At 38.0% G+C, this 27650-nt stretch overlaps 2 protein-coding genes across 3 annotated transcripts; one reads left to right on the forward strand and one right to left on the reverse strand.

Annotated features, from left to right (window-relative positions):
• Window positions 1-2931: 2931 nt before the first annotated feature.
• LOC130739300 (ABC transporter B family member 15-like) lies at window positions 2932-11706 on the reverse strand. Of its 2 annotated transcripts, XM_057591557.1 has the most exons (9): window positions 11304-11706; window positions 10696-11016; window positions 10184-10238; window positions 9909-10087; window positions 9014-9471; window positions 8698-8917; window positions 7981-8301; window positions 5525-6430; window positions 2932-4778 (listed from the first exon to the last, which is right to left on the reverse strand). In XM_057591557.1, the coding sequence occupies exons 2-9, from the start codon at window positions 10939-10941 to the stop codon at window positions 3366-3368; spliced, it is 3798 nt and encodes a 1265-aa protein (XP_057447540.1). In that variant the 5' UTR covers window positions 10942-11016; window positions 11304-11706; the 3' UTR covers window positions 2932-3365. The 2 variants fall into 2 exon arrangements, with proteins under 2 accessions (XP_057447540.1, XP_057447541.1); XM_057591558.1 differs by lacking the exons at window positions 8698-8917; window positions 9014-9471 and having other exon boundaries at window positions 11304-11703.
• A 5179-nt stretch (window positions 11707-16885) lies between these two features.
• LOC130736981 (uncharacterized) lies at window positions 16886-17845 on the forward strand. Its single transcript, XM_057588754.1, has one exon. The coding sequence runs from the start codon at window positions 16886-16888 to the stop codon at window positions 17843-17845; it is 960 nt and encodes a 319-aa protein (XP_057444737.1).
• Window positions 17846-27650: the final 9805 nt, after the last annotated feature.

The raw sequence follows: 27650 nt of genomic DNA on the forward strand, positions 1-27650 counted from the left end.
GCTGGCCTCTTGGGTTTGTAAGACTTTTTTTTTGTGGCTCAAGCCTGACCTTTTTAATTAAATAAGCTTTTAAAAAAGCCTTGACCTTATCTATTTAGTAATTTGAGCTAGCTTGGGTCATAGATCCCTGTAGGCGGCTGACCTACTTTCTTCCCTACCCATATATGTTGCTTGGCCAACAATTAATCGAATGAAAGGTTTAGGCCAAATTTATTTTCTTGACGTGAAAGATTGAGCCAAATTATTATCCCCACGTACATACGTTCTTAACAATATTAGTTTACGTACGTAATTCCGTTCCATTCTTCCTCTCCTCTCTCAACCCTACCTGCTGCAACAGCCATCTGATGAAGATGACGAGACCTCGCGACTCCAATGAGAATGAGTTGGATAATTTTTCTCCAGCGGTAAAGAAGTTGAAACCTGAAGAAGAAGACAACACTGATTCCATTCCAATGTCAGAAGAGGAAGCTTTCGAAATCTGGTGCGATATATATGGAAAAGTATACCCTGACAAAGAGACCAAAGATTTCAAGTTCAATATGTTCAAGCAATCTCTTGATAGGACCACCATCCCCTCAACAGAAAAGAAGCAATCTCGTGGTAGGATCACCCTCCGCTCAACTCGTCCTCTGAATTTTCGTCGTCTTGCTGATCGAACCGAAGATGAATTTGATGCATTCAGAAAATTAATTCGCTGGTCGAATTGTTATTCGTCTATATCCCGCAAAGAACTCAAAGCATGCAAAGAACTCAAAGCTCCAATGCCAGAAAATACCGCTCCAATCTCTCTTGTACTTGTTGAAGCTGCTGCCATGGATTTAACCCCAGAAGAAGCTTTCAAAATCTAGCGCAATGTGTATCGAAAAGAATACCCTAGCCAAAAGGAGGAAGAAATCAGGTTCAATTTGTTCAAGCAAAATCTTGTTGATACCCTCCCCTCAAATGGTCGCAGTTATGCGTTTTTTGCTGATCTAACCGAACAAGAATTTGAAGAAATTATTGAGCGGCCGAGTTGTTATAATCGTGTATGCCTCCTAGATCTTAAACTCTGTGCTGGGATGGCAAAGTCTAAGTCTGAGGATAAATCTCAAATTTAACTTGTAGTTTCACTTTCACCTTTTTTAATTAAGGTTGAATAAGTCCGATAGGATATTTGAATTCGGTTTTTTAATTAAAGTCGCTTTTTCGATCTGGCAAGCAGTGATTTGGAATTCAACTTTGGAGCAGCCGCCGACCCCCTCCGCCACTGCAACTGTCCTGCTACCCTGGATGGCTAGGGTTTGGAGTCCCTGATGGCTGGAATTGAACTTTGATGCTTAAGTGTTAATGAACTATCTTTGTAAGTTAGTTTGGGCTTATGACCCAATTTTCTTCATTCAATATGTATGATGATCTGTTGTAAGTGCCGTTGTGCAACCTCTTCGGGTATTGAATGAATTATGAGGTTATTTAGTTTCAAATTTAGATTTCTTGGAGCTTTTTGGACGACTTTAAAAGTTTTTTACTTCATGTATTTAGATGGATGTACGTATTAGATCGAGTGAACATGTTTTATTCTGAATTCACTTATCTCATTAACACCCAATGTAAGTCACTTTTGGTTTGTGTGTTTTTATCTGAACACCAAAAAAAGAGTGAGGTTTGAGGAAAAGCCAGGTGGCAACTCCAAATAGGATGTATACTTCTTCATTGAGTTCAGATCAACCATGCATTAATGCATCATTAACATCTAACTGTTTCAAAAACCAACTATGAGAAGATGCTCTGTCTGGCCATTAACAATCTGACTAATAAATTTGGCTACTAGGCAAAATGTATCAAAGCAATCAATGCTCTCACTTTTGGTATTTCTCTTTACAAGCAATTTAGCTTTTTACCTTTCTATTAAGTCATCTGGTTTGCGTTTGATTTTTTAGACCAATTTTCACCCAATGGAGACTTTTCCCAAAGGTAAATCAGTTAGGATCTTGGTGTTCTGCTCCATAGCATTAACCTCAGACAGCATGGCTTCCCTACATCTTCACACAACAACTGAACCACACACCTTGCACTTAGACAGTTCACTTCAACTACTCCATTCATGATAGTTCATGAATCATTGAAACCATTTGAGGGACACAATGTCCAATAATTCAATACCAAAGTATGAATAACAGATATTTAGTTTTGGAGCTAGCCATGGCCTAAGCATGACAAAACTTGCTTCTGTAGGAAGTGGTTGTTGCAATAAGAATGTCATTGACTGATAATACCTAATTGTCTATCTACTATTGAACTCTTTCTTAGTTTTACCTGAGTTGAGTGCTTCATTATAAAGATAGAGAGACTAGAATGTCCTCAGTGCCTTCTGATTACTTTTCCAATCACAATGTTATTTTCTTTGAAAAAGTAGAAAAACTATAGACAAAACAAGTGTCTGGAAAAGTTAGAGATAGAAGGATATATGGAGTCTATTCACAAACGAAATGGAAGTGCACTTTGCCTTAATTAACCCATATCTGTAATTATACTCTAGGTAACTAAGAGTACATAACTTTACAGTGGTCATTCAATCAAATGAATCGATCATTCAATAACCCCTCAATCAACCTCCTAGCAATGAATTTGTTGGGCTTATGAGGATGAGGTTTCAACTATCCTCAATGCTTTGATGTTTTGTGCTTCTAATTCTCTAGTGGTTGGTTGGGTGAAGGAACAGTTGAACACTACAACAGAACATAAAAATTTCATAGTTTATAGAATTCATAGGCCTTATGTATATTACAGATAAACTCAAATAAGTTTTTTGAAACGAGACCTAATTCAGTAGACTTAGCAGTTGATGTATTGATTGTCGAATATAGAAGATCTCTTATAATCATCTTCAAATGGAAAATTACCAATTTGGAAATCATATCACCTTAGAGCAGAAAGAAAATTTACACCAAGTTGTTAAGAAGCATTCTACTTCATGTTGGTATACATCCACCAATACGTGATTATTATAATGTACATTGAAGCATTAATGGTGTTAGCCATTAACTCAAATTTAAAAAAGAAAGAAAGAAATAGAACATAACCTGAAAGTGTCATCACCCCAGCTTCCCTTAGTTTCAAGGGCAGAGCCAAGATTTTAACTTTTAAAAAAAATGATGACTTAGTCAAGGAAGATTCAATTATTATACAGTATAAGCATATAATATGGGAATTAATTATGCTATTTTGGGGACACCCCCAACTTAGATAATTATGCTATGGAAAATTCTGCTTTTTCACATATCATCACAGCATCCCCATCATTCTTCTTTGTTGCTATCTCCTCAAATTTCAAAAAGAGGCCTTATAGTAATCTCAAACAGATATGGCAACTTGGTTTTGTTTGGTTAGTTGATTTCACCTGCAGAGTCAGCAGCAACAGTGTAATTGCTTGGTCTTCTCTGCAGACTCACCAAAGAGTAATAAGCACCACTTGGTCCCTTTGCCAACAAGTTTGAATGGGACCCTTTCTCCACCACCCTCCCCTTATCCAACACAGCAATCAGATCACAGTTCTGAATGGTGCTCAACCTGTGAGCCACCACCACACTAGTCCTCCCCACCATGACTCTCTCCAAAGCATCCTGCACCAGTTTCTCTGACTGGCTATCAAGAGCACTAGTTGCTTCATCCAAAAGCAACACCTCAGGGTTCTTCAATATAGCTCTAGCTATTGCAACCCTCTGCTTCTGACCCCCAGAAAGTTGAACTCCTCTATCCCCACACAATGTGTCATAACCCTCTTTCAAACTTGCTATGAAATCATGAGCATTGGCTTCTTTAGCTGCCTCTATGATCTCACTCTCACCAACCTTATCAGATGCTGATGATCCATATGCAATGTTCTCTCTAATAGTCCCACCAAACAGTGTTGGCTCTTGGCTCACAAGTGCAATGTGCATCCTTAATGCCCTTAAATTGTATGATTTAATGTCTTTATCATCTATGGTCACTCTCCCTTTGAAAGGATCATAGAATCTCTCTATCAACCCTATGATTGTTGATTTCCCAGACCCACTTTGCCCTACCAATGCAGTTGACTTCCCTGGACTAATTTTGATTGAGAAGCCTTGGAAGATCATCACATCAGGTCTTGCTGGGTATGCAAAATGTACATCATGAAGTTCAATCTTCCCTGTTATTTTCTCAGGCTCGTACCCATCTTTCTCATCAGGCTCAATCTTGGTGCACCTGTCAAGGATTGCAAAAACAGAACCCACAGCATCTGAACCTTTGGCAAGGTCATTGGTCATGCTACCAGCATCAGCAATCATCCTTCCTGTGCTCAACAAGATCATAAAAGTCTCAAAAAGTGCTTTTGCTTTTATATACCCTTGGGAAATGAGCTTGCTACCATACCAAAAATCCAAAGCCCAAGTGAAAAAGGTCAGGCTTTCGGAGAATGCAAGCCCAAAGCCTGCAAACCATGACTGCCTGATGCTCTCGCGCCTCGGGCCTTCTTGGGCTTTTTCGAGCATTTTGAGGATCCTGTCTTGGGAGGAGAAAGCAGTGATGGTTCGGAGGTTGGAAACGGCTTCCGCGGCAATCTTGCTACTTTCTCCTTCGGCCTTGATGGCCTTGCTGGACATGCTTTTGAGAAGGACGCGTCTTGTGTAGAAGCAGGCTATGATGATGGGCTGAACCACGATCATGACGATGGCGAGCCTCCATGCAATTACCAGGCCCATGGTGAATGCTATTATCACTGCTGAGATTGTTTGTACCACTAGAGCCATTCTGTCTCCCACCAAAGACCTTACCTGCATTAATATGAAAAAAAAGTATAAGAGATGTTAAAAGATCAACCCGACTAGACCCACAGCTAGTTAGCGGGATCACTAGCAAGTCTTTAGAAAAATAAAGTAAAAAATCTAAAAAATAGAATTTTTTTTATTGAAGCGGTTGTAATAACGAGTTTTGATTTGTGTATATCACCTTACACCTGCAGTTTGTGGCAGTTAAAAATCACCACAAAATGCAGAGTTTAAATAATGGTGTACACGAGTCCTTTTTGCATAACAAATTTAAATAATGTATCGAGAAAATTCAACACTTCAAGATCATAATATGATTGAAACATTCTATCAAAAATTTAAAAATAAGAAGAGTTTGGCTCGCAAGTCAGCCATGCTCAACCCGATGGAAACTCATTTGACCCGTGGGATGGATGAGCAGAGTTAGTCTAACCCGAAATCTGCATGAATTAAATTTTGACTAATCCAACTCATCGACGAGTCGAGTTAACTCGAGGGTTGCAAGCTGAATTGACAAATGGAAAATTGTAACACTAAACTCAAAAGTGACAAAAAAAATCATTGTAATGATAAGAAATTAATAAAGTAGTGATATATAGACATAAATCTCCCACATCATACAAACACATTTTAACGACAGTTTTTAACCCCTGTAAATACTTGCGGCAGTTAACAACAACAATTGTTGTATGTCTGTTGGATGTTTGAGATTTTTGTATATTCGACAATAAAGGTTGAAATGAAAAACATACCACATTAGCTTCTTTGGCAAGTCTAGAGCAAATAGCACCGGTTGAATTCTCATCCTCATCAAACCACCCAACCTCAAAGGTCAGAATCTTGGAGAGCATTCTTTCTCTGATCCTCTTAGTCAAGTACTCTCCCATGTAAGCAAAGCTATAATGCTGGAGCACATTCACAATCAAGGAGAACACAGCCAGCCCCAAAAAGCAAAACGCATAAATCCTAATCTTCCTCTTCATCTCATCATGGTCCTCCAGAAAATAAACTGATATCACCGACCCCAACGCAAACGCATACACAGGCTGCACCGCGCCGAACAACACCGCATTTAAACACCCCAAACACGCTTGCTTCCACTCCGGCACGTTCATCGCAAGCAGCCTTCGAAACGAAGGAATAGGCAGCGCTTTCTTGTCCACAACATTAACAACCTCGTCGTCAACAACAACATGATCATCTTCAGCACATGGCATTGATGAAGTGAAAGAGCTAGAACGACTCACGAGGGAGAGTCGACGACTGCTCGTGTTGTGAATGATGTTGTCTCGACTTAGGAGGAAGTCATTTTGGTTTGTTGTGGTATTTTCTGTTTGTTGGAGGCGGATGAGGGAGGTGTAGAGGCCGGTGTCGTTTTGGATGAGGGTGTCGTGGGAGCCGGTTTCCATGACTTTTCCGTTTTGGACGACGACAATGAGGTCGGCGTTTCGGATGGTGGAGAGGCGGTGGGCGATGATGATGGTGGTGCGGCCGACTACAGCCTTGTCAAGAGCTTCTTGCACAGCTCGTTCAGACTCGAAGTCCAGTGCGCTTGTTGCTTCATCAAGCAAGAGGATTCTTGGTCTCTTTATTATTGCACGTGCGATGGCTATTCTTTGCTTTTGTCCACCAGACATTTGGACTCCTCTCTCCCCAACCTAGTCAAACAAAATTAAAAAAGAGAGTTAAGAGTTTATTCGACAATAATACTAATCAATAAGAGTTTTCTTAACATAATTTGAAATCAGTTAAATCAGTAGTATAATCATGGAACTATCTATAGATGATGGTTAGATAAGCTATTTAATTGAAATTTTTGTTCTTGTATCTTGATATGCCCCAAGAATATCTTCTGGTCAAAATTCAAAATCAAGCCATTGTAAGATGTACCTACCCCCAAGGTGGTTTTAGACTTTTAGCTCAACAAAAGTCTTTTTCATCCATAGAACCAACACTACTTCTTTTTTTTTGAAGCTTAACCAACACTACTTCAACCTTTATCAATATGCTAAATAGTTAATCATATGTTAATTTTACAGATTGAAATTTGATGTTCCCAAACTTTGTTCAAAATTCTATTTATGGGATAGGAAATTAAAATATGACGTTGTTTTGGTAACCTTAAAAATATATTCGGATTTGTTGCCTTTCAGTGTATTGTTTAAATGGATGACACAATTTAGTCGTGTCAATTAGCTTTAGATATATAAGACTAAATTGTAAGTTAAAAGAATTTACTTACGACACATCAAATTAAAGGGATACAACATTCATTTTCAATGGATATCGGGAATCACCGTTGAAATATCACTTAAACACAAGATTTTGATCCAAAATTTGCTGGTTTTTGTTGGTTATTCTTGTATAAACTTTAGTATTTTTTTTTTTGAACGTAACTTTAGTATGTTTAATTTAACGGAAATGGTGGAGGTTACGAATCAAATTTTCATCTCTACTTTTGATTGGTTACCTCTCCACTTTTTTCCAACACAAATAAATATGTCCCACAATAAACCACATGTACATTTTTTATCTAGCATTGCTATTAATTTAAGTACGGTAAGCAACAAATTATTAACACATCATTAATTTTTAACTAAATATTATATTCACTAATACGTAATGATTATTTCTAAGCTCGATGCACTTAAGTTAGCGATTAAAAATTTTTAATTTATACGACCATTGAATATGAAAGCATGTTCTATATATAGGATAAATTCATGGCTATATATGATTTAGTTAGGGTCCGGGAGCGAGTCAAAAGGGTGGAATTCTTAGGTGTTATAATAATTTACGGCAAGTCAATGTTTGAGAATAATGTTGTGTTAACATTTTTTTTCCACTTCAACTTTAGATAAATAGAAAGGAAAGAGAGAAAAATGAGTGATACTCAACTTTGTTTATGTTGTTTTGGAAAAGGTTGAATTTTCACTGATACTCAACTTTTCTGTTATCATCAATAACATGCAATCATGCATATTGATATTGATGTAGCCGAATCACTAAGCATGATTTTGTCATATTGGGTAAAAAATGTTAAAAATGTTCCATTCACCCTGAATGGTAGGAAAAAAAGAGAATTTTGTTTTTCTCTAATCATTTTCAACCATCGAAGTGAGATCATGTAGGAATAAGTGTAATAAAAAAGTGGATTGAACAGATATTAGTGGCAATTGACAGTAGCAGCACTGAAATGAGTACTGACCTGAGTATCATATCCAAGTGGCAACTGTGAAATGAAATTATGAGCATTGGAGGCTTTGGCAGCTTCAACAACCTCTTCCTCTGTTGCATCCTCTCTCCCAAACAGTATATTTTCCTTAATGCTAGTTGCAAACAGAGCAGGCTCTTGGCTCACAAGACCCATCTGAGACCTTAACCACTTCAACTGCAACTTGTGAATTGCCACCCCATCAAGCCTTATCTCTCCCCCAACAGGATCATAAAACCTCTGCAAAAGTGATATCACTGTTGATTTCCCTGAACCACTCCCTCCCACCAAGGCCACTGTCTTCCCTGCTGGAACCTGTTGAATAAATTGTTTCCCCATAAGCATTTTAAATTGTATGGGAAAAGATAAAGCATATAATACATATATTATAATTAAATTAACAATTCACATAATTGATATTAATAATTACAACATAATTTATTATAATTAATTGATTAATGCCAATCTACACGACCAAAATAGAGTATTAAGTAACCGAGCTTCTTGGCTTAGTGGTATAATAAGGCTGCTACTAACACAATTTAGGGTTGAACTGGATCTCCTAGGATCGATTCCCGGCGTTGTCAAAATAATGTTTGGCCAGCGTCAGCCACTCACCACAAGCGAGATTAGTCAAGGTGCGTGAAAGCTGATTGAAATCCTCGTGGTGAGGGAAAAAATTAGAGAATTAAATAAAAAATACAAGCGAACCTTCAAACACATGCCATTGAGAATCACACTCTCTGGCCTTGAAGGGTACACAAACTCAACATGATCAAATTCCACTTCCCCTGAAACATTTTCCAGAATCTCCCCAGCCATGTTGTCAGAGTCAATCTTGGGAACCCTGTTTATTACTTCCATTATGCGCTCTGCAGCGGTTTTCGCTTCTGAGAAGTACTTCACATTGGATAAACCAGAACCTAAAGACCTGTCACACAATACCGAAAAGAACCACAAAGTTTGAATCTTTTGAGGTTCAATTGCATGAATTTAAAATTATGAGATAAAGGGTATGTGTAATTACAATCCACCACGTGCTATGGAGGCTCCAACTACATACACAGTCCCTCCATTAGCGCCATGGTACATGACCATTCTGCTACCATAATAGGACATGAAGGACCAAATAGCAAAGACAAGGCCATTGCTTCCTATGGCTAAGCCTTTAGCTAGGCCTTGTTTCAGCCCCAATTTCACAGAGCCTTGTAGAGCTTCAGAGAAAGCATTAATGGTCTTGCTTTCCCCTGCAAAGGAATAAACGGTTCTGATGGAAGATATTGCTTGTTCTGCTATTGTACCGGCATGGTTATACTCTATACTAATCTTTCTAGACAAACTCATCAAGGTCCTCCCATACATCAAACCAGGGATCACAAGAAGAACAGTAAAAGGGAACCCCACAATTGCCAATCTCCATAGTAATGCAAAAGCTGCTATGTAGCTCCCAATAAACATAGACGCATTCATCAAAAAATTTGGGACCTGTGTAGTTTTCAAATTGGAAGAAATTCACTCTGTTAGTGGCTTAGTGCCACAACATAATGATTAAAATTCAAAATTGATTCACTGCAATCAATCCCCAGTTATTGGAGTCAAGTTTTGCACTTCTAAAAGTTTAATTTAGAGAAGTTACTTTCACTTTCGAAAGTTGAACTTTTCTGGAAGTGAATATAACTTCCGAAAATTCAGAAATACAAAATTTGACTACATGAACGGCGAGGCGACCACAGTAAATCTAATTTCGAAAAAGAATAATGATTCATTCACACTTTATTTTCTCTCATCTCATTTTCTTTCTTTTTTTTTTCTTATATTTCTCTGGATTTTCTATCACATCATATATCATCTCATTTATTTCTCTTATTTCTTTTCTTATTTATCTAGACATGGAAAAGAAATATTCTTAAAAAAAAGTTCACCTTTTCACTAAGAGCATCTTGAATTACAAGGCTGTCATTAGAGACGCTGGTGATGACCTCTGATGTGCTTGTGACATGCAAATCAAAGTATGCTACTTCTTGTCTGAGAATTGCTTTCAAATATCTGGCTCTCATTCTTGCAGCTTGTCTTTCACCTGTTCTTGTCCAACAATAACCCTCTGAAGTGATCAACCAAAGTAAAGGTGTTAATTTATATATACTCATGGATCATACAGATGAAAGAGAAGCATAATCATAGCAAAACTGAAACTCACCAAGGAAGCAAGCAACAAAAGAACCACAAGCCAAATAACACAAATTCACTGCATTCTGCATCACAAGCAAACCAAATAAGCTAGCTAATACATGTTTGGGCATCTGGATTCATTGCAGTCGTTGGATCCTTCACTCCTAGCTTCCTCTAGTCACCGCGGTCAAGTTTTGCACTTTAAGACCCGAAGTTATATTCATTTCCGGAAGTTAAATTTCGAGAAGTATAATAAATACATTTCCGGAACTTGAACTTCCAAAATGAAAAAAAAAATCACTTCCAGAGGTGAATATAGCTTCCGGAATTTGAACTTCAGAAGTGCAAAACTTGAGCGTAGTGAACGCAGAACCAACAATTCCACGTTTGGATATCATTCAATAAATGATTCTGAAGTCAAAATCAATTCTGGTGAGAAGCTTTAGTAACTAGCTTCTGCATGTCAAAATTAACTTAAAAAAAAGAGAAACTGATACAAACATAAATTTAGTGATTGTTGATGAAGTGAGAAGACAGAACCTCATTGATGTTATGGACGAAAGTGTTGTTTGTGCTGGTGGAAGAATCGCCAATACTATTCATGATTTTGCTACTGATAAACAACACAAGAGGGGTGCCTATACCATCTCCAATGGCCCCAAACAAACCCAAAAGCATGAGAAACCAGTCTAGGCCATCGGCATGCATGAAAATGCACATGACAGAGCCACTCTTCGCCTTCTTCTTCTTTCTAACCATGGAAACAGCATTCTGATCCCCACCCATTATTTGCAACAGAAACCCTTTTGATTTTTGTGAAGCCTGAGCAAACTTTAGAACCGCAAATCCACCACACGTGAACTACGCAAGAAAATACCTTTTAGCGGATTCACTGAGTCTAATCTCTAAACACAGAAGAGTGATCAAAGCTTAATAATGCCTATGCTGCTAATACTAGAAAAAGGATGACTCACATGAATTCATCAAATTCAGAATAGATTCAATAATCAATAGAAACATGTAGCCCTAATTTGATCAATCCCAAAATCAATTATCAATTACCAGAGATATTATATTCACAATCACAGAGATATTCACAAAAATACAGTTCCAGCACAATCAGATTCACAGAGATTAACAAGTTTTACCTGCTTCTGCTTGGTGGTTTGGTGGAGGGAGCAATGGGTGAACAGAACAGAGGTGAAGCCGTGCGTCTGTGCGTGAAGACTAGGGTTTCAGAATTTTGTTTTTATGAACTAGTCCCTGAATTTTTCCCTTATCTTTACATTTGCACTCTTCTCCTTCTTCTTCTTTCTAACCATGGAAACAGCGTTCTGATCCCCACCCATTATTTGCAACACAAACCCTTTTGATTTTCCGGCTTCTTCTGCTTCCTTTAATTTGCTTCCAAAACCAGCTTTGTGGTCTTGTTTTTGAATGTTGCAAATGATGGATTTATATAGGAGTGAGAGAGTGATTCCTGAGAGCATGCAGAGGATAGAGACTGGAGAGGACTTAAAGTATCTTCTAGCTAATTGTTTATCATGAAGGATAGTGACTACGTACTATGAAAAATGAAATGTCATGAGTTTAATTGTTTTTCAAGGAGGTGAATGGGATCTTCATTTCAATTGTTGTATTTAATACAATGGTTCAAGTAGACATTGTTTAAGGGGAATAAACCATCCACAAATATATTTTAGCTCCATATGTTTTATTAAGATATTTATTTACATAAATTAATTTTTATTATTATATAAATAAAATTGTTCACATGTAAATTATGCGTACTTTTATTAATGTAACTTTTTGGTTGATAAACACCAGTGTAATTTTTTTTTATTAGACTGTCTTGTTTCACTCTTTTTTTGAGAACTAAAGGTTATGTCTTGGACCCTTTTGTCATGTATTGTTCTACCTTATACAATAATTATGAAAATTAGTTGTTAGTTGAATAACTTATTGATTTGAAAATTTTGTTAATCGATTTTTAGTTTAATGTATATAATGCAAGGATTTTTTTATTTTTTGATGTATTTATAACAAAATTTTAATTGAGTTATACATTTTAGTATGTAGTTTAATAGAAAATGACTTAGGCAATTTTATTCAATTTCAATATTTTAATTTAATAATACAAAGGAAAATGTTAATACAAAAGGTTTAAAGTGACTTTTACATTTTAGTAGGTAGTTGAATAGATTATGACTTAGAAAATTTTAATTTTTTTAATTTATTATTTAAGGTATTAATATAAATTAAATGAATTTTTTATCATTTAATGTAAAGGAGTGCAACTAAACTCAAACCTCCTTTACATATGTATATAGATTTGTGGCAGTTTTTTACGATATAAAATAATTTTGGTGTTCAAGAACCAACACAATTTTTTTTGCTGGTTCTTGAACACCAAAATATTGAGTGATCCGTATATTAGTATTACTTAATAAAATAGAGCTAAATAATAAAATATAAAGTGTGAGGTAAATTATGTGATGCATTTAAGAATTTGGGACTTGTTAGTTGGAGTAATATATTATTTTGAGTTGTTTTTTTGGTACATATTATTTTGAGTTGTTTAAAGTATAAAAACTAGTTTCAAAAAAATATATAAAAACTGACATGTCACTATATATGGAAAATTGAAGAATACTAGTACACACAAAACAAACAAATGGAGATTTGGTACATCGAAAAGATAAATTGCACCCGTCAGGAATCAATCCCTGAACCTCCTCTACCCAACTCAAATGTCCCCGAGCTCCTACCACTTGAGCTATCGTACGAGGATATACTATTGTTTTATGAACTAACATAATTATTTAATTTTGGTGAATTTTATTTAAAATGAGCAATTTTAGTCTCTCATCCACAGGAGAGGATGGGCATGAGTGTTGATTGTGTGGTTTGTAATGGTGGTGTGGAGTATGTGCTTCACTGCCTGCATGATTGCACGCATGCGAGAGGAATCTGGCAAGCCATGGGCTTCGATATTCGTGGTCCCTTGTTCGCGGCTGGTGATACTAAGGGCTGGCTCTGAGGTCTGTTGAAGGAGGTGAATCCGTGGGTGATGGCGACATTGTGGTGGGTGTGGAGGGCTCGGAATGTTTGGTGCTTTGAGGGGAAGGTGATTCTGTTGCAGTTGTTGGTTGCAAATGTTTCACCCATGGCTCACGATATTGATCGCACCTTCGCGGTTCCTGTTGATGTGCATCAGTCAGCTCCAAGGATGGTTAAATGGACAGTGGACTTGTCGAATTGTGTTGTGTTGAACGTCGATGGGAGTGTTCGGGAGAATCCGCAACGTGGTGGCTTTGGGGGTGCTTTTGGAGTGATGACGGGAATGGCTAGGAGGCTTCTACGGGTACTTCAATGACATTTGTATTCTGCAGCTGAAATTACTTGGTCTCTACCATGGTCTTTCTCTAGCTTGGGAGCGAGGTTATCGCAGGGTGGAGTGCCAATCGGACTCGCTGGATGTTGTGTCCCTTGTTACTTATGTGACTTCTTCGTGTCATCTCTTTGCATCTTTAGTGTGGGACATTAAAGATCTTTTGTCTAGAGACTGGGTTGGGAAGCTTCGTCATACTTTACGTGAGGGAAATGCTTGTGCGGATTTGTTGGTAAAGCACGGGGTGGAGCAAGATGAGACTCTTGTGATTTCAAAGATCCCATTGGTGGGTTTGAGTGCGCTGTTGCAAGCGGATGCGTTGGGTGTCTCCTTTGTGAGACCGTAGTTTTTGTTTCTTTTAGGCATTGTACCAAAAAAAATGATCGTCCAAAACCGTATTTCCTAATCGTAATACTTTTCTTTTCTATTTTTTTTCGTATCACGTTAGTATATTTTATATTATATTCATTATTTCTCTTTTTTTTTTCTTACTTTGAATGTCCACTCAAAATTTTCCTATATGAATTCGTCCCCTTGTTAGTAATTAAAGACTCATGTCATCCTCGAATAATAGCTCAAGTGGTAAGAGTTAGGGGACGTGTAGATCTGGTGTGGAAGGTATAGGGATCAATCCTTGACGGGTGCAATTTTTCTTTCCGGTGTATAAAAACATATTGAGTCATTTCTACCTGCTTATTGCTTAATAATAATTAAATGGTGCGATAATTGAAGTGGTTTTATTGGCGACCTTTAGTAGCGGCGGGCGACATGGTGGTCGTGCATGACTTTGGGTGGGGGACACATATTTTGGTGGCAGCTTGCAGCAGGGGAAATCACAATTCACAGTGGTCAGTGGTGAGTGGAGTTAATGGAATTTTTAATTTGGTGGTAGATTTACATTTACTTCCTTCATTAAGTGCTTAAAATAATTTGTTGTATATTTCATACTAGTTTTTAACCCGTGCAAGGCACGGAAAATTTAATTTTGGATTTATTTTTTTTCATTTTTCTTAATCAATTAATATCTTTTTTTTATTTATTCTATATAGGTATTTGGTTTAATTTTTGTTTTTTACACATTTGTGGTGTAAGTTATTTTTTTTTTGCAAAATAATGTGCTTAAGGGTCGAAAGCACATTGAAATTGACGTATGCACGGAGATTTGCTAACATAAAACGAATTATTGAATATTTTAGTAACATGGTCAATATACGAAAAACAAATGTCAAAATGTTTGAAAGTTACCACCGAGGTCAATTTACGAAGAAAAAAAAACACATTGTCAACTTGGTTAAAGACATAAAAGTGAAAGTTTAGCACATAGGCTCTTTATTTGTAAACAATCTTGAGGAAATGCTACTAATTCTTTGAAAACTTGATCTTTTTGAACATTTTTGCATCGTTACTTTCAACAACTTCTGTTATGGATCCATCGTCTGAACGACGTTTAATAAGTGTGTTGGAGTCTTCAATTATAGGTGGATGTGTCTTTCGTTTAACACTTTTAGTGATTGTCTGCAAAACAAACATATTTTGAAATAGTGATGACCAATGTCTAAAACAAACCTATTTGACAATAGTGGTGACCAATACCTCAATCAGAGATTTTACATTTGAATCGGAAATATCAAAATTCATTATATAGATATAAATAATCATTATTTAGCAATAAGAGTTTAAAATTTTACCTTTGTTTTGAATTTTGAAATTATTTGTGGGTCCTTGCAAATTTTCAAGGTGTCAAATGCCGATTTAAACCACCTTCTGCATCTATCCTTCCCTTCAACCTTGAAAAGAATTTCCTTGTGCACTAAAATCTTCCATGTTCCCGGTCTACATTGAATTTAAATTAAAATGAAAAAATTAATATATTATGAATTAAGTGAGCAATGAAAATTTACCTTTTTTTGATATGATTATGTTTACCTTTTCCATTTTATCCAATATCTCGTTGCCTTTTTTTTCATCAGATAACAACCTTCGCGATAAAAAACAGTAAACGTTGCAGATCCAATATCATCAGCAACATTAAGCAACAATTTGTACCTGATGTAAACATTAATAATTAAATAAACTGAATATTTTACAAATTAATTTATTTATCGAATTTGTAGATTATCGTGTGGTAGGAGTGACATGCTTGTTACATTTTTCACAATAATATTGTGCTCCGTCAGAGTATACTGCTGAGTGACATTCACAGCTATGGCAATACCAATTATTTGTGCTCTAAATTTTCTTAATCGTGGCATATATAATGCATATTGTACGCTGTTAAAATGAATAAAATGTAAAAAAAAATTCGTAGTTACAACTGATTGTTAGATTAACAATGATGATAACATATGTAAATGTAATACGTTTAAATCTAAATACTCAGTAACATGTTTTTTTAAATGGGAATGATTGTACTTGATTTTGTTGTTATTTTTTTAGATAGTAATTTATTTATAGAAAAAGTAATTAAATTTGTATAGTGTAAACTTTATTTTTCTAAAAGGAGGGATTATAGTGTCTACTGTTTTTATAACTCAATATAAAACACACTATTTAAGATCCATTAAATACATTTATATAGTAACAAATAAAAAATATGTTTATATAAGAGTTTTTATATTTATTAAATGATAATTATTTTATGAGGGACGCCGGAGGAAGCTCTGCTAGGGCTCCCGGTGAGCGGCGAGATCGAGGAGAGGAGAGGCGGTGGGAGGTTGGGCGCAAGGGAGTGAAAGTTTCACCTGTCTCTTTCTCAGTTTTTGTTGATGGGCTGAGCGATGGCATCTCAAGAGCAAAGGTGGCTTCCATATTTTCAAAGGTTGGTGTCTCAGGTTCACCACAAATGCAGAGGCAGAGTGTGCCATTCGAAAAACCGAACACCCAAACAGGTTGGAAAATAATTTAGGTGAGGCACATGACAGAAACAACGTTGACTGTTTATTTCAAGGTAACGACATCAGCGTTGATATTAAGGAGGATTTTGAGAGAAAGCTGAATTTCAAGAAAGGGAGAAAGAGGAGTGGAGGGGTAGGATTAAAAAAACCTGTACAGAGAGAGGGAAGGGGCGCAGCTCGCCGTGGAAGTAAAAACAAGCCCAAGGTACCGCTGGTGTTTGATTCGCCCTGTTCTGGTGACGAGATTGGAAACGAAGATGTCTCTTCCTGGGCTAGGAGTGCGTGGCGGGTAGGCAAACAAATGGGAATTGCTTTTAAAGGTGATGAGGAACAACTGATTCAAAGGCTGCAGAACCAGGTGCGTGTAAATCATCCTGATTTACAGTAGCTTCTTTCCTTTGTAGATTCTGTACCTTGCTATTTGTTGGGACAAATTGTTAGAAAAATGGGGCACTATTGGGTTACATGGAATGTCCGCGGAATGAACAGGGCGTCGAAAAGAAGGGTTATTAAAAAACAACTGTCAGTGGCTAAACCAGGGTTAGTTCTGATTCAAGAGTCTAAACTGGGAGCAGGGACAGAAAAATTAATTGACTCATGGGCACAATCTCTGGGCATGAAACATTCTATGGTATTAGCAAGTGGTACGGCAGGAGGATTAATTTCTTTATGGCGAGATGGGGAAGTGGAGGTGATTCAGGAGATATCGGATCAGAGGTTCATTACTCTTTTGGTCAAGCTGCAGAATACTGAAGGGTTGACATTAGTTGTGAACGTCTATGGCCCCCATTCCGACGCAGAGAGATATGCTTTTTTCGTGCAATTGTCAGTTATGGTGGCGGAGCATCGTGGTGGGGTGATCATGGGAGGCGATTTCAATGCAGTCATCCAAGAAAATGAAAGAAAAGGGGGTGGTGCGCTGCACTTGGGAGACATTGCATTCCATCAGTTTGTGGCTGATTCGTGTTTGATGGACCTACCGCTGCAGAGAGGCTTATTTACTTGGTTTTCATCAAGAAATGACGGCTTAGGGAGCCGGCTTGATCGCTGGTTATTATCTGAGGACATGTTTCTGTGCTTTAATAATTTTAATCAGGTTGCATTGGAGTGGGGCATATCAGACCACAGGCCAGTCGCAATTGATTTTGGATTGGATGACTTTGGTCCAAAGCCCTTCACTTTTTTCAATCACTGGATCCAGGAAGTTGGTTTTAATGAACTGGTGGAACTCGATTGTGGTGGAAGGGTGGGGAGGATTTGTGTTAATGAAAAAGTTACAGCAGCTGAAGGGGAAAATAAGAGGGTGGAAAAAGGAAAGGGGTGTATGGGGTGTAAAACGGATCCGAGAGCTGTAAGAGAAGGTGCATGTTTTGATGTCTCGGATGGAAATGGAAGGTGTAAATGATGACCTCAGAATGGAGCGTATTTCAATTATGGGGGAGTTGTGGAAGGAGTATAGGGCAGAGGAAGCGGCATGGATTCAAAAATCAAGACTGAAGTGGGCAAAAGAAGGGGATAGAAACACTCGATTCTATCATAGAGTGTGCAAGGTAAGGGCAGCAAAAAAGAATATCAATCAATTGCGCTATGAGGGCAGATTATTGGAGGAGCCTGATCAAATCAAAGCTGCTGTAAGGAGTCATTTAAAAGTTTTCTTCACTCATGTATCGTCTGAGCGCCCTATCATTCAGTGCCATAATTTGCCGAAAGTCCGTGCAGACCAAAATCGGATTTTGGAGGCTGCTTTTACAGTGGAGGAAGTGTTTGAAGCGGTTCAGAATTGTGACGCCCATAAGGCACCAGGTCCTGATGGTTACACAATGGCTTTTTTTAAACAGTTTTGGCGACTTATTAAGGATGATGTGATGCGGTTCTTTGGAGATTTTCACGGTAATGGCAAGCTAGTAAAAGGCCTGAATTCCGCTTTCATTGCCTTGATCCCCAAGGGAAATTTTCAAGAGACTATGTTTGATTACAGGCCGATAAGCTTGATAGGGGGGCCTATAAAATTCTGGCAAACAGGTTGAGGGAGGTGATGCCCACAATCTTAACACACAACCAGTTTGCATTCACCAAAGGAAGACAGATAGCGGATTGTGTTTTTATCGCAAATGAGGTAGTAGACTCCATGAAAAAGAGAGAAGGGGGGGGGGGGGGGCTTCTTGATGAAGCTTGATTTTGCAAAGGCCTATGACAACGTCGAATGGGAATTCTTGCTCGATATGATGAAAGAGATGGGCTTTGGTGAGAAATGGCGGACTTGGATGCATAGCTGCATTTCAACAGCAACACTGGCAGTGTTAGTGAATGGTTCACCTACTGATTTCTTTCAGATTCAGAAAGGTTTGAGACAAGGGGACCCCCTATCCCCGCTTCTTTTTAATTTATGCGCGAATGGAATGTCTTGCTTGCTGAACCAGGCAGTCGACAGAAATTTTCCAGCAGGGGTAGATATGGGAGGTGGCCTGAGATTAAACCATTTGCAATTCACTGATGACGCTTTGCTGTTTTGTGAGGGTGATTTGAGACAGGTCAAGAGGCTTGCTTTGTTGCTGGAGGCATTCTTGTTCGTTTCTGGTCTAAAGGTAAATTTCAGAAAATCCTCCATAATTGGTGTGAATGTGGAACAAGACTTGGAGGTACAGGCTGCTGGTCTACTTGGTTTTAGCAGGGAACAACTGCCTATAGTTTATTTGGGGTTGCCACTAGGCGGAAGGCCTACGAGAGTGGTATTTTGGCGACCGGTTCTGGAAAAAATGGCGTTAAAATTGGGGAGCTGGAGCTCAAAGTTCCTGTCTTTAAGCGGGAGGGTTGTGATGATTAAATCTGTTATTAGTGCTATCCCTTTGCACTACATGGCAGTTTATAGAGCACCGAAGGGGGTTATCCAGGAGATGGAGGCTATGATGAGGCGATTTCTTTGGGGGGGATCTTTGGGTAACAGGAAAATTCATTGGGTGGCATGGGAAGATATGTGTAAAGGGGTCCGTTTTGGAGGTTTGGGGTTGGGTTTTCTGGAATGGAAAAACAAAGCCATGTTACTAAAATGGATTTGGAGATTTGGAAGAGAGAAAATGGCCTTGTGGAGAAGAGTGGTGTGTGTCAAATTTGGGCTGCAAGAGAACTATGTAATGCCAAAACTGGTCGGTATAAGGGGTGCTTCAGGATCGTGTGTTTCCATGGGTCATTTGGTGCTATGGAGGGAACAAACGGATGTGGTAAGCGAGTTTTTTAATGGACTGGCTTGCAAGTTGGGGAATGGGGAGAGCATTCGATTTTGGGATGATCTGTGGATAGGGGACATGACGTTACGTGTAATGTATCCACGAATATATTCGATGAGCTTAAAGAAGAATGGGGCTGTGTCAGAAGTGGGGCATAGGATTGGAGGGAAATGGGAATGGAACTTGGAATTTAGGAGGGGTTTTTTTGATTGGGAGTTGGATCAGTATCAGGAATTTCAGTGTCATATCCAATCTGTGTTGTCAAAAGAAGAGCCTGATACCATATTCTGGAAAGGGGACACAATGGGCATGTTTTCTGTAAAAGGACTATGTTGTGCTTTGGAAGACAAATGGTATCATGAGACGGGGTGGGTGGTATCCAAGGCAATTAGAAAGATGGTGCCGGCAAAAATCACTACATTTATGTGGCAGTTGCAACAAAATAGGGTGGCAACGAAGGCGAATTTGCTGGCAAGACATATCATTCTACCCGAAGATGGGATTTGTGGGCTGTGTGTGGATGGGATAGAGACGGCAGATCATCTATTTCTTCACTACAAAGAAGTATGGGTGACATGGTGCTCCGTTGTGCAGAGAGAAGGGTTATGTTGGGTCATCCCTCAAACTGTAAGTAATTTGCTGCTTGAATGGGGAGAATTGAGAACCATATCTGATCGGGTTATGTGGGACATGATTCCTTACGCGCTTGTTTGGACGATATGGCTAGAACGGAATGGGGTGGCTTTTAATAACAAAGCTTTTTGCGGGCAAGACTTGTGGGATATGCATATTGCAAGAGTAGGTTGGTGGGTGAGAGCATGGTGGAGAAGCTGCCCTTATACTACAGCTCAGTTTGTTGTAGGTCCTCAACATATCGCCCTGCCTAAAACAGCGAAAGTTCGAAAAATAGTTCAATGGATTCCACCAGCGGAGGCAATTTTAAAGTTCAATGTGGATGGATCCTCGTTGGGGACACCGGGAAGGAGTGGTGTGGGAGGGGTTTTGAGAAATCATGAAGGTGTAGTGGTGGGTGTTTTTGCCCTTGAAATGGGGGATATGTGGGCTTTTGAAGCAGAGGTTCATGCAATATATCAGGCGCTTCTATTCTGTCAGCAGTTTAACTGCAGAACAATTGTTGTGGAGAGTGATTCGACGCTGGCGGTTGGATGGGCTAATAATGGAAATAGAAGACCATGGAAGTTGAATCAAATTCTGGGAATGATTGATCATCTTGTGCCTCTGGTTAATTGTCTGGGCATTTACCATGTTTTGAGGGAAGCAAATGAGGTTGCAGATGTTTTAGCGAAAAGTGGTAGAGATGGCCGACTCATGCTTTGGCAAATGTGTGATGATGGTCTCCCTAGTTTTGTTTAACAGTTCTGGTTTACATGCACGGATTACTCTCTTAATGCTATTGGGATTGCTTAGCAGGTTTATTAATTTGGTATATTGGTGCAGTACAGGTTTATTAATTTGGTTTACAGGCATGTTTTCTGATTTTGCTACCATAGGCATTTACAGGGAGACTTAATGGGTTACTGGTTTTACTGGTTTTTTAAAAGATGAAGAGAAACTATGATGTGGGATTTTATTAGTTTAGAACTGGTGGTTTCCATTGGTGCCTTGTAGTGGGATTTATCTGACAGTGAATGGGAATCTCTTTACTTTTTTATGATGTTATGCAGGTTTTGATTATGGCATGAGATACCGTGAGATGGAATTGAAGATATATGGGGGCAAGGCTCGTTTGTGGGTGATTGAAGCATGACTATTGATCCTGGTTGCTGTGTCACGCATGTGTAATGGAATTGCAGCTTAAGTTTTAAAAGAAGGTGTTGTATGTGACGTTAGTGGATGAATTTTTCCAGTTTGTATTTAATGGCTAGTTTTTGGCCATTTTGAGACTAGGGTACTCTTTTTCCTTACTAGGTTTTTTCCCACTGGGTTTTCCTAGTAAGGTTTTAACGAGGCCCTGCTTAAAGGTCTTGGTCAATTTAGGAGAGGGTTATGTCTACATTTGAAAATGACAGACATATGTATTGTGGGATTTGACCGGTTTTTTGGTCCTCTTAATAATATGAATTTCAGTTGTCAGAAAAAAATTAAATGATAATTAAAATACTCGTTAAAAGACCTTTAAGTAGCTTTTTTTTAATTTTAAATACGGTATTTACTTTTAAAGAATTTTTTTTAAATTAATTAAAATTTAATTTTTTTTAAAAAAATTAAATAAGTGTTCCATCATTTTTTTTACAAAAAAATTAAAATGTTTTTTTTTAGGAATTGAATATAGTAGCTGTTGTTTTAACTGTTGACTATGAATTAATCTTTTTTAAAAATGTTCAAAACGTGTATCAAAATCTTTTTTTCCTATTATAACGTTATGAATTTAAAGCAATTAAATTCAATGAAAGAGTATAAGATTTTATGGTCTAATTAATTGATATTTTATCTCATTATTCATGTGTTGTTAATTTCCCATAATACGTGATTATTAAATTAGTTTAATAAGTATTTAAGTTTGTAGTTAGTGTTTAAAAAACTCTAACCCCATGAATTTTGTATTTAAAATGCATTTTTGTTTAGTGTACTAACATTAAATGTTTATTTACTAATTTAATAATTTATTCATTAATAATAAGTTAATAATATCATAAGTAATTGTTTTATTTAATTAAAACATTGAATGAAAATCATTGTCTGTTTTTTTTAATAAAAAAAATGTCTAATAAATTAAATTAAAAGTAATGAGAACATACCGATCTCCAAGTAACCAAATTTTTAATACTTGTGTTTGGGAAAAGCGTCAGGAAGTCATCTTTTTCAGTAACGTTTAATCTTTCAATCACAACGTTCATTACTTGAGTATGAACTGCGTCACACTCAAATAATCTGCGAAGAAACAAAAATTATGTTGTTATTTGTCATCTAAATTTGTTCAAAGTAATATGAAATCCATAGTACATACATACCTTTCTCTGTATGACACTGCTTGTGGAATGTCAGGATTGAACATTACTTTAGTGCAGTTTAACCCAGTAGTTAGTTTATATTCCCCTGAAAAAAAATTAGCGATCGATTGTAAGTTTAAGTTTGAACATGTTGATTTATTATATAGAAGTTTATGTTTGTTTGTTGCTCAAAATAATTAAATGTACCTTGATGAATTGTTACAACTTCCAACAATATGATAATAACAATATGTTTGTGGTCTTTTGAACTTAGAAGTGCATCCAATTCGTCGACAAATTGGCCGTATAAAAAACATTTACTTTTTTTTCTGGAAAAAAATTAAATAAAAGTTGTTAACTTTCTTCCGTAAGAATTTATAGAAATTAATAATACTAATTTGTTATTGATAAAAGCAAATTTACCCTTGAGATTCAATTTCAATGTCTTTGCTCTGCGTATGGACTCCGTTCCGCTCAAATTCGTTGTAATATCCGACGTGCGTTACTTCTCCCCTAACATCTGTTTAATGGTAATGTCAATACATGAAAGTGTTGATGTATTTGAAGTTACTTAAATGAAGGTATTTACATACCAACTAAGAACCACTCATCAAAGTCAGGATTTAGAATTTCATGCACGTTGTCAAATATTAGATCACGCATATGAAACACATCTTTATTATATCGAACCATCCTTGTCCTACTTTGCAAGTGTATTTTGTAGATATGCCTATATGCACTAAGACCTCGGAAATTATGCCATACCCAGAAATATTCAAAACGCTATACCAAACCTTCTGTGATTCCGTTGGCAAAACGTTTATGAAGGTTACGCCTACACTCTGCATGGATTGTTTGTGTAAGACCCGGGGATTTATTTATGTTTTGTATTATTGAAGAATAATATAAAGTACGATGTTTTATTTTCAGTATGGAGAAAATACTGATTAATTGTTACTATAACGCTTGTATAGTAATTTATTACGTAATTAATTATTACGTAAAGCGCGAGTAGTCGATATGCATGCATGCACATGCATAATTTTGGGTAGTGCATAAAATATGCAAAAAGGGAATTTTCGAGACTCATATCTATTATATTGGAGGAGGAGTTTTATTTATTTATTAAATAAATATAAAGTGTTATGGGAATTTATTTAAATCAGATTTTTATTTTGAATTAATTTATTTTGAGAAGATAGGATTTGAAAATTGGAGATATACCTTTTTTTTATGTTGGCCGAAAATTTGGTTTAAAAGGGCAAAGATATTGGAGATATTTTATAATGAAATAAATGCTTTGGGTCATCTTTATTTAAAAAAAAAAAAATAAATTCAGATTTTATTTAAACTAATATGGAAGGTTTTTAATTTTTGAAAATTGGTTAAGGAGAGAGAGTGGCCGAAAACTCTAGTTGCTAGGGTTTAGGGCTTTATTTTGAAATTTAAACCAATTTTCCTTGATTTGAGGGTTTAATTGAAGAGAAAATCAGAAAAATATCCTAACTACCTAGATGAGGGGGGCGGCCAAGGCATCTTGGAGGGGATCTTGGGATATTTTGATTTTTCTTGGTGATTAAGTAATTAATTTGAATTAAAGTTTATTAAAATTATATTTTAACCCTGGGCTTGGGCTGAAAATAAGGGTTTTATTGTATTTTCACCTCCACACCCTCCACTATAAATAGGAGTCTCTAGTGAAGGGAAAATCACAACTCAGAGCTCTCCAAATTTTTGTGAGTCTCTATCTCTCCCTCTCCAGAGTTCTTCTTGACCTCTATAGGAAATAATTCCTATAGTAACTAAGCTCTGCTTCCTTCGGGAAGTAGTGAACTCAAGTATTTTTTCTTCTTGTTTACAAGAAGAAGATGAAATATTGTTTGGTTTTAGGGGATGGGGTTCGAATATTTGAAGGGGGGAAATGATGCTCCTTTTTCCTTCAAATTCTAACCCTAGTTTGTTGGTCCGTGCAGGTTCGCGCACGGAAAGGTTAGATCGAACGTACTCGATCTCGCGTGGAAAGCGTAGCCAAGGTGAGGGCACTTCCGTCTAGAGAAGTCTTACTGCTTTCCTGCATGTGAAGTTGTATGCGAGTGTGGTTGATAACATGCTTAGTATTAGTATTCAATATTATGCTAAGTGATGATATGATGTATGATTTATTACTAAGTTAATATGATAAATTCTTAGTATGCTATAGAACTAGTTAGTTGATGTATGCTAGTTCAAGTATGCCTTATTTGCTAAGTGAAATTATGCATGATGTTATTTAATTTCAATAACATGAGATAAAATGCCTGTCTATTTACTTGAAGTAGTAACATGAGACTAGGATTTTATGATGTTTACTCGCATGCAAGTAAATTATGATTAGTGGAACATAGGTCTGGTTAGGACTATGAACCATGAGAACAGTGGTTCCGTTAGAGACAAAACGGATAACTTGCACGCGAGGGTGAATGCGGTTTGAACCGTGATGTTATGACTTGTGGGTGTCTGACCCATGGTGTGCTGTGGTCGTTCCAAGGAACGCCATGATGTTGTGAGCTTTGCTCATGGTGTTGTTCGTCTGCTGGACGAATGGTGTTGGATCCAAGGTGAAAGGTGGTTGTGTGAAAAGTGAGGACGCATAGACTAACTGAAACTTAGGCTATGTGATTAACCTTTTAGTTATGTTCTGTTGATTAATGATGATATTATATTGTCTATAACATGCTAGAGACTAGAGATATTTGAGAGTCAGAAGTTGACCCTCTCTATTTGCTATTTGTTGTTTGGGCGCTTAACGCCAACAGATGGTGATCCGGAAGGAGCTAGTGGATCAGGACTAGGAGATTTATCTCCATAGTTTTGATGAGGACACGGCCTGGGGTGTCGACTACCGCCAGGAGAAGAACGTGTACGTCGGCGGCGCGACCATCTTCAAAAGAGACCAAGCTGGGCAGATTGTTGAGACTCAGCCTATCAGAGGGAAGATTCGGTTTCCTCACGCACCCTTCCGTTTTGGACTCCCCTTAGGGATGAATTTTCTCAGCGGTTCGGAGTCGGACCCTAGTGAGGGGCCAGGCTACGAGTCAGGCGAGGGGAGCGAGCCTTCAGTGACTTCCGAGTACCGGAATCCGACAGAGGGACTTTTGGTGCCGAAGGAGGAGCCGGTGAGCCCCATTGCACCACCCGAGCAAGAGCTGAATCAGGGACTCATGGATCCCGTACCATTAGGGTTTGGGTGGAGCTTGGAGGCATTGAGGCAGTGGAACCTGGACATGAAAGTTGAGCTTCCGAAGCCAGGAGAGGAGACGCCGGAGCCTTCCAACATGTGGGCCAGAGAAGATGCAGACTGCAACGAGTGGCCTTGATTGGGTTGAGAGCGCTGTTTTATTTTTGGAGCTTTTATTTTACTTTGAAGTACTTGTAGTTGATTTTCAAATGTAAACAATTTTGTCAGATTACTAGGGCGGTTTTGTTTACACACATGGGTGTGGCCACCGTACATTATTTCAGTTATTGGATTTATATCAATCGTTCGTTTTCCTTACTCGCACGTTTGTTTATTTGATTTATATTTAACGCTGAGAACTTTCGTAATAATTGGATCTTTGTCATTTAATGAAGATTAATAAATGGACGGCGAAAATTCTTTGTGAAAATCATGATTTTTGGTTTTTCGTGACGTCCGAGAAATCGGGCGTTACATTGTGGTATCAGAGCTCCGGTTGAGAAACCAGAGCACTAAGGGTTTTGGGTTTACGAGTTTCCGAACTCGTTGGTGTTTTTGTTTTTGATAAAGATGTTTTCAAAGCTTCACGGTGAGATTGGGTAGACTTGTTTGCTAAGATGTTTGCTTGGCTGTGAGATTGTCTGTAGTTAGTATCATTGCCGTGATACTTGAGACTAAGTGTTTGATTATATTAAGATGTTTGAACTCTGAGATCGATTGATGGAATGTCAATCGAAGGAAGAGTGGGCTTTGGAATCCCTTTTGCGCCCCAAGGTGTACGCCTGTGTGCGTTTGTGTGCACCAGTGCTGTTGGTGAAGCAGAAGGATGGAAGGTCCAGACTATGTGTGGACTACCGACAACAAAACAAAGTGATCGTGAAGAATCGTTATCCGATGCCTCGGATAGACGACTTAATGGATCAACTTAGAGGAGCGGTGATCTTCTCGAAGATAGATCTTAAGTCAGGATACCATCAGATCCGAGTCAAGGAATCTGACATCCAGAAGACCGCATTCAGGACTCGATACGGGCATTATGAATATCTTGTGATGCCGTTTGGGGTTACTAATGCACACGCAGTGTTTATGGACTACATGAACAGAGTGTTCAGACCATTCATGGACAAGTTCGTGGTGGTATTCATCGATGACATCCTAATCTACTCGAAGAGTAGAGAGGAACATGAGGAGCATCTACGCCAGGTGTTGGGCGTGTTGCGAGAGAAACAGCTATATACTAACGGCTCAAAGTGTGAGTTCTGGATGGAGGAGGTGAAATTTTTCGGGCATGTCATATCAAGTCAAGGTGTGGCAGTGGACCCTAGCAAGATCGAGACGATTCTGTCATGGGAGCAACCTAAGACGGCAAGCGACATCAGAAGCTTTGTTGGGCTTGCTGGCTACTATAGACGATTCGTCAAAGATTATGCAAAGTTGACTTCGCCGTTGACCCAGTTGACAAAGAAGAATCAACCGTTTGCGTGGACGGAGAAGTGTGAGGCTAGTTTCCAGGAGTTGAAGAAGCGGCTGACCACCGCACCCATACTAGCTTTACCTAAGGAAGGAGAACCTTATGACGTATATTGTGATGCGTCGCACAATGGTTTGGGGTGTGTAATGATGCAAGATAAGAAAGCAATTGCCTATGCTTCAAGGCAGTTGAAGACTCATGAGAAGAACTACCCCACACATGACTTGGAGTTGGCTGCCATAGTTTATGCTCTCAAGATTTGGAGACACTACCTCTATGGCAGTACGTTCACGATCTATTGCGATCATAAGAGCTTAAAGTACTTATTTGATCAGAAGGATCTGAAC

This window comes from Lotus japonicus, chromosome 2, assembly GCF_012489685.1.
Source record: "Lotus japonicus ecotype B-129 chromosome 2, LjGifu_v1.2".
NCBI classification, from domain to species: domain Eukaryota; kingdom Viridiplantae; phylum Streptophyta; class Magnoliopsida; order Fabales; family Fabaceae; genus Lotus; species Lotus japonicus.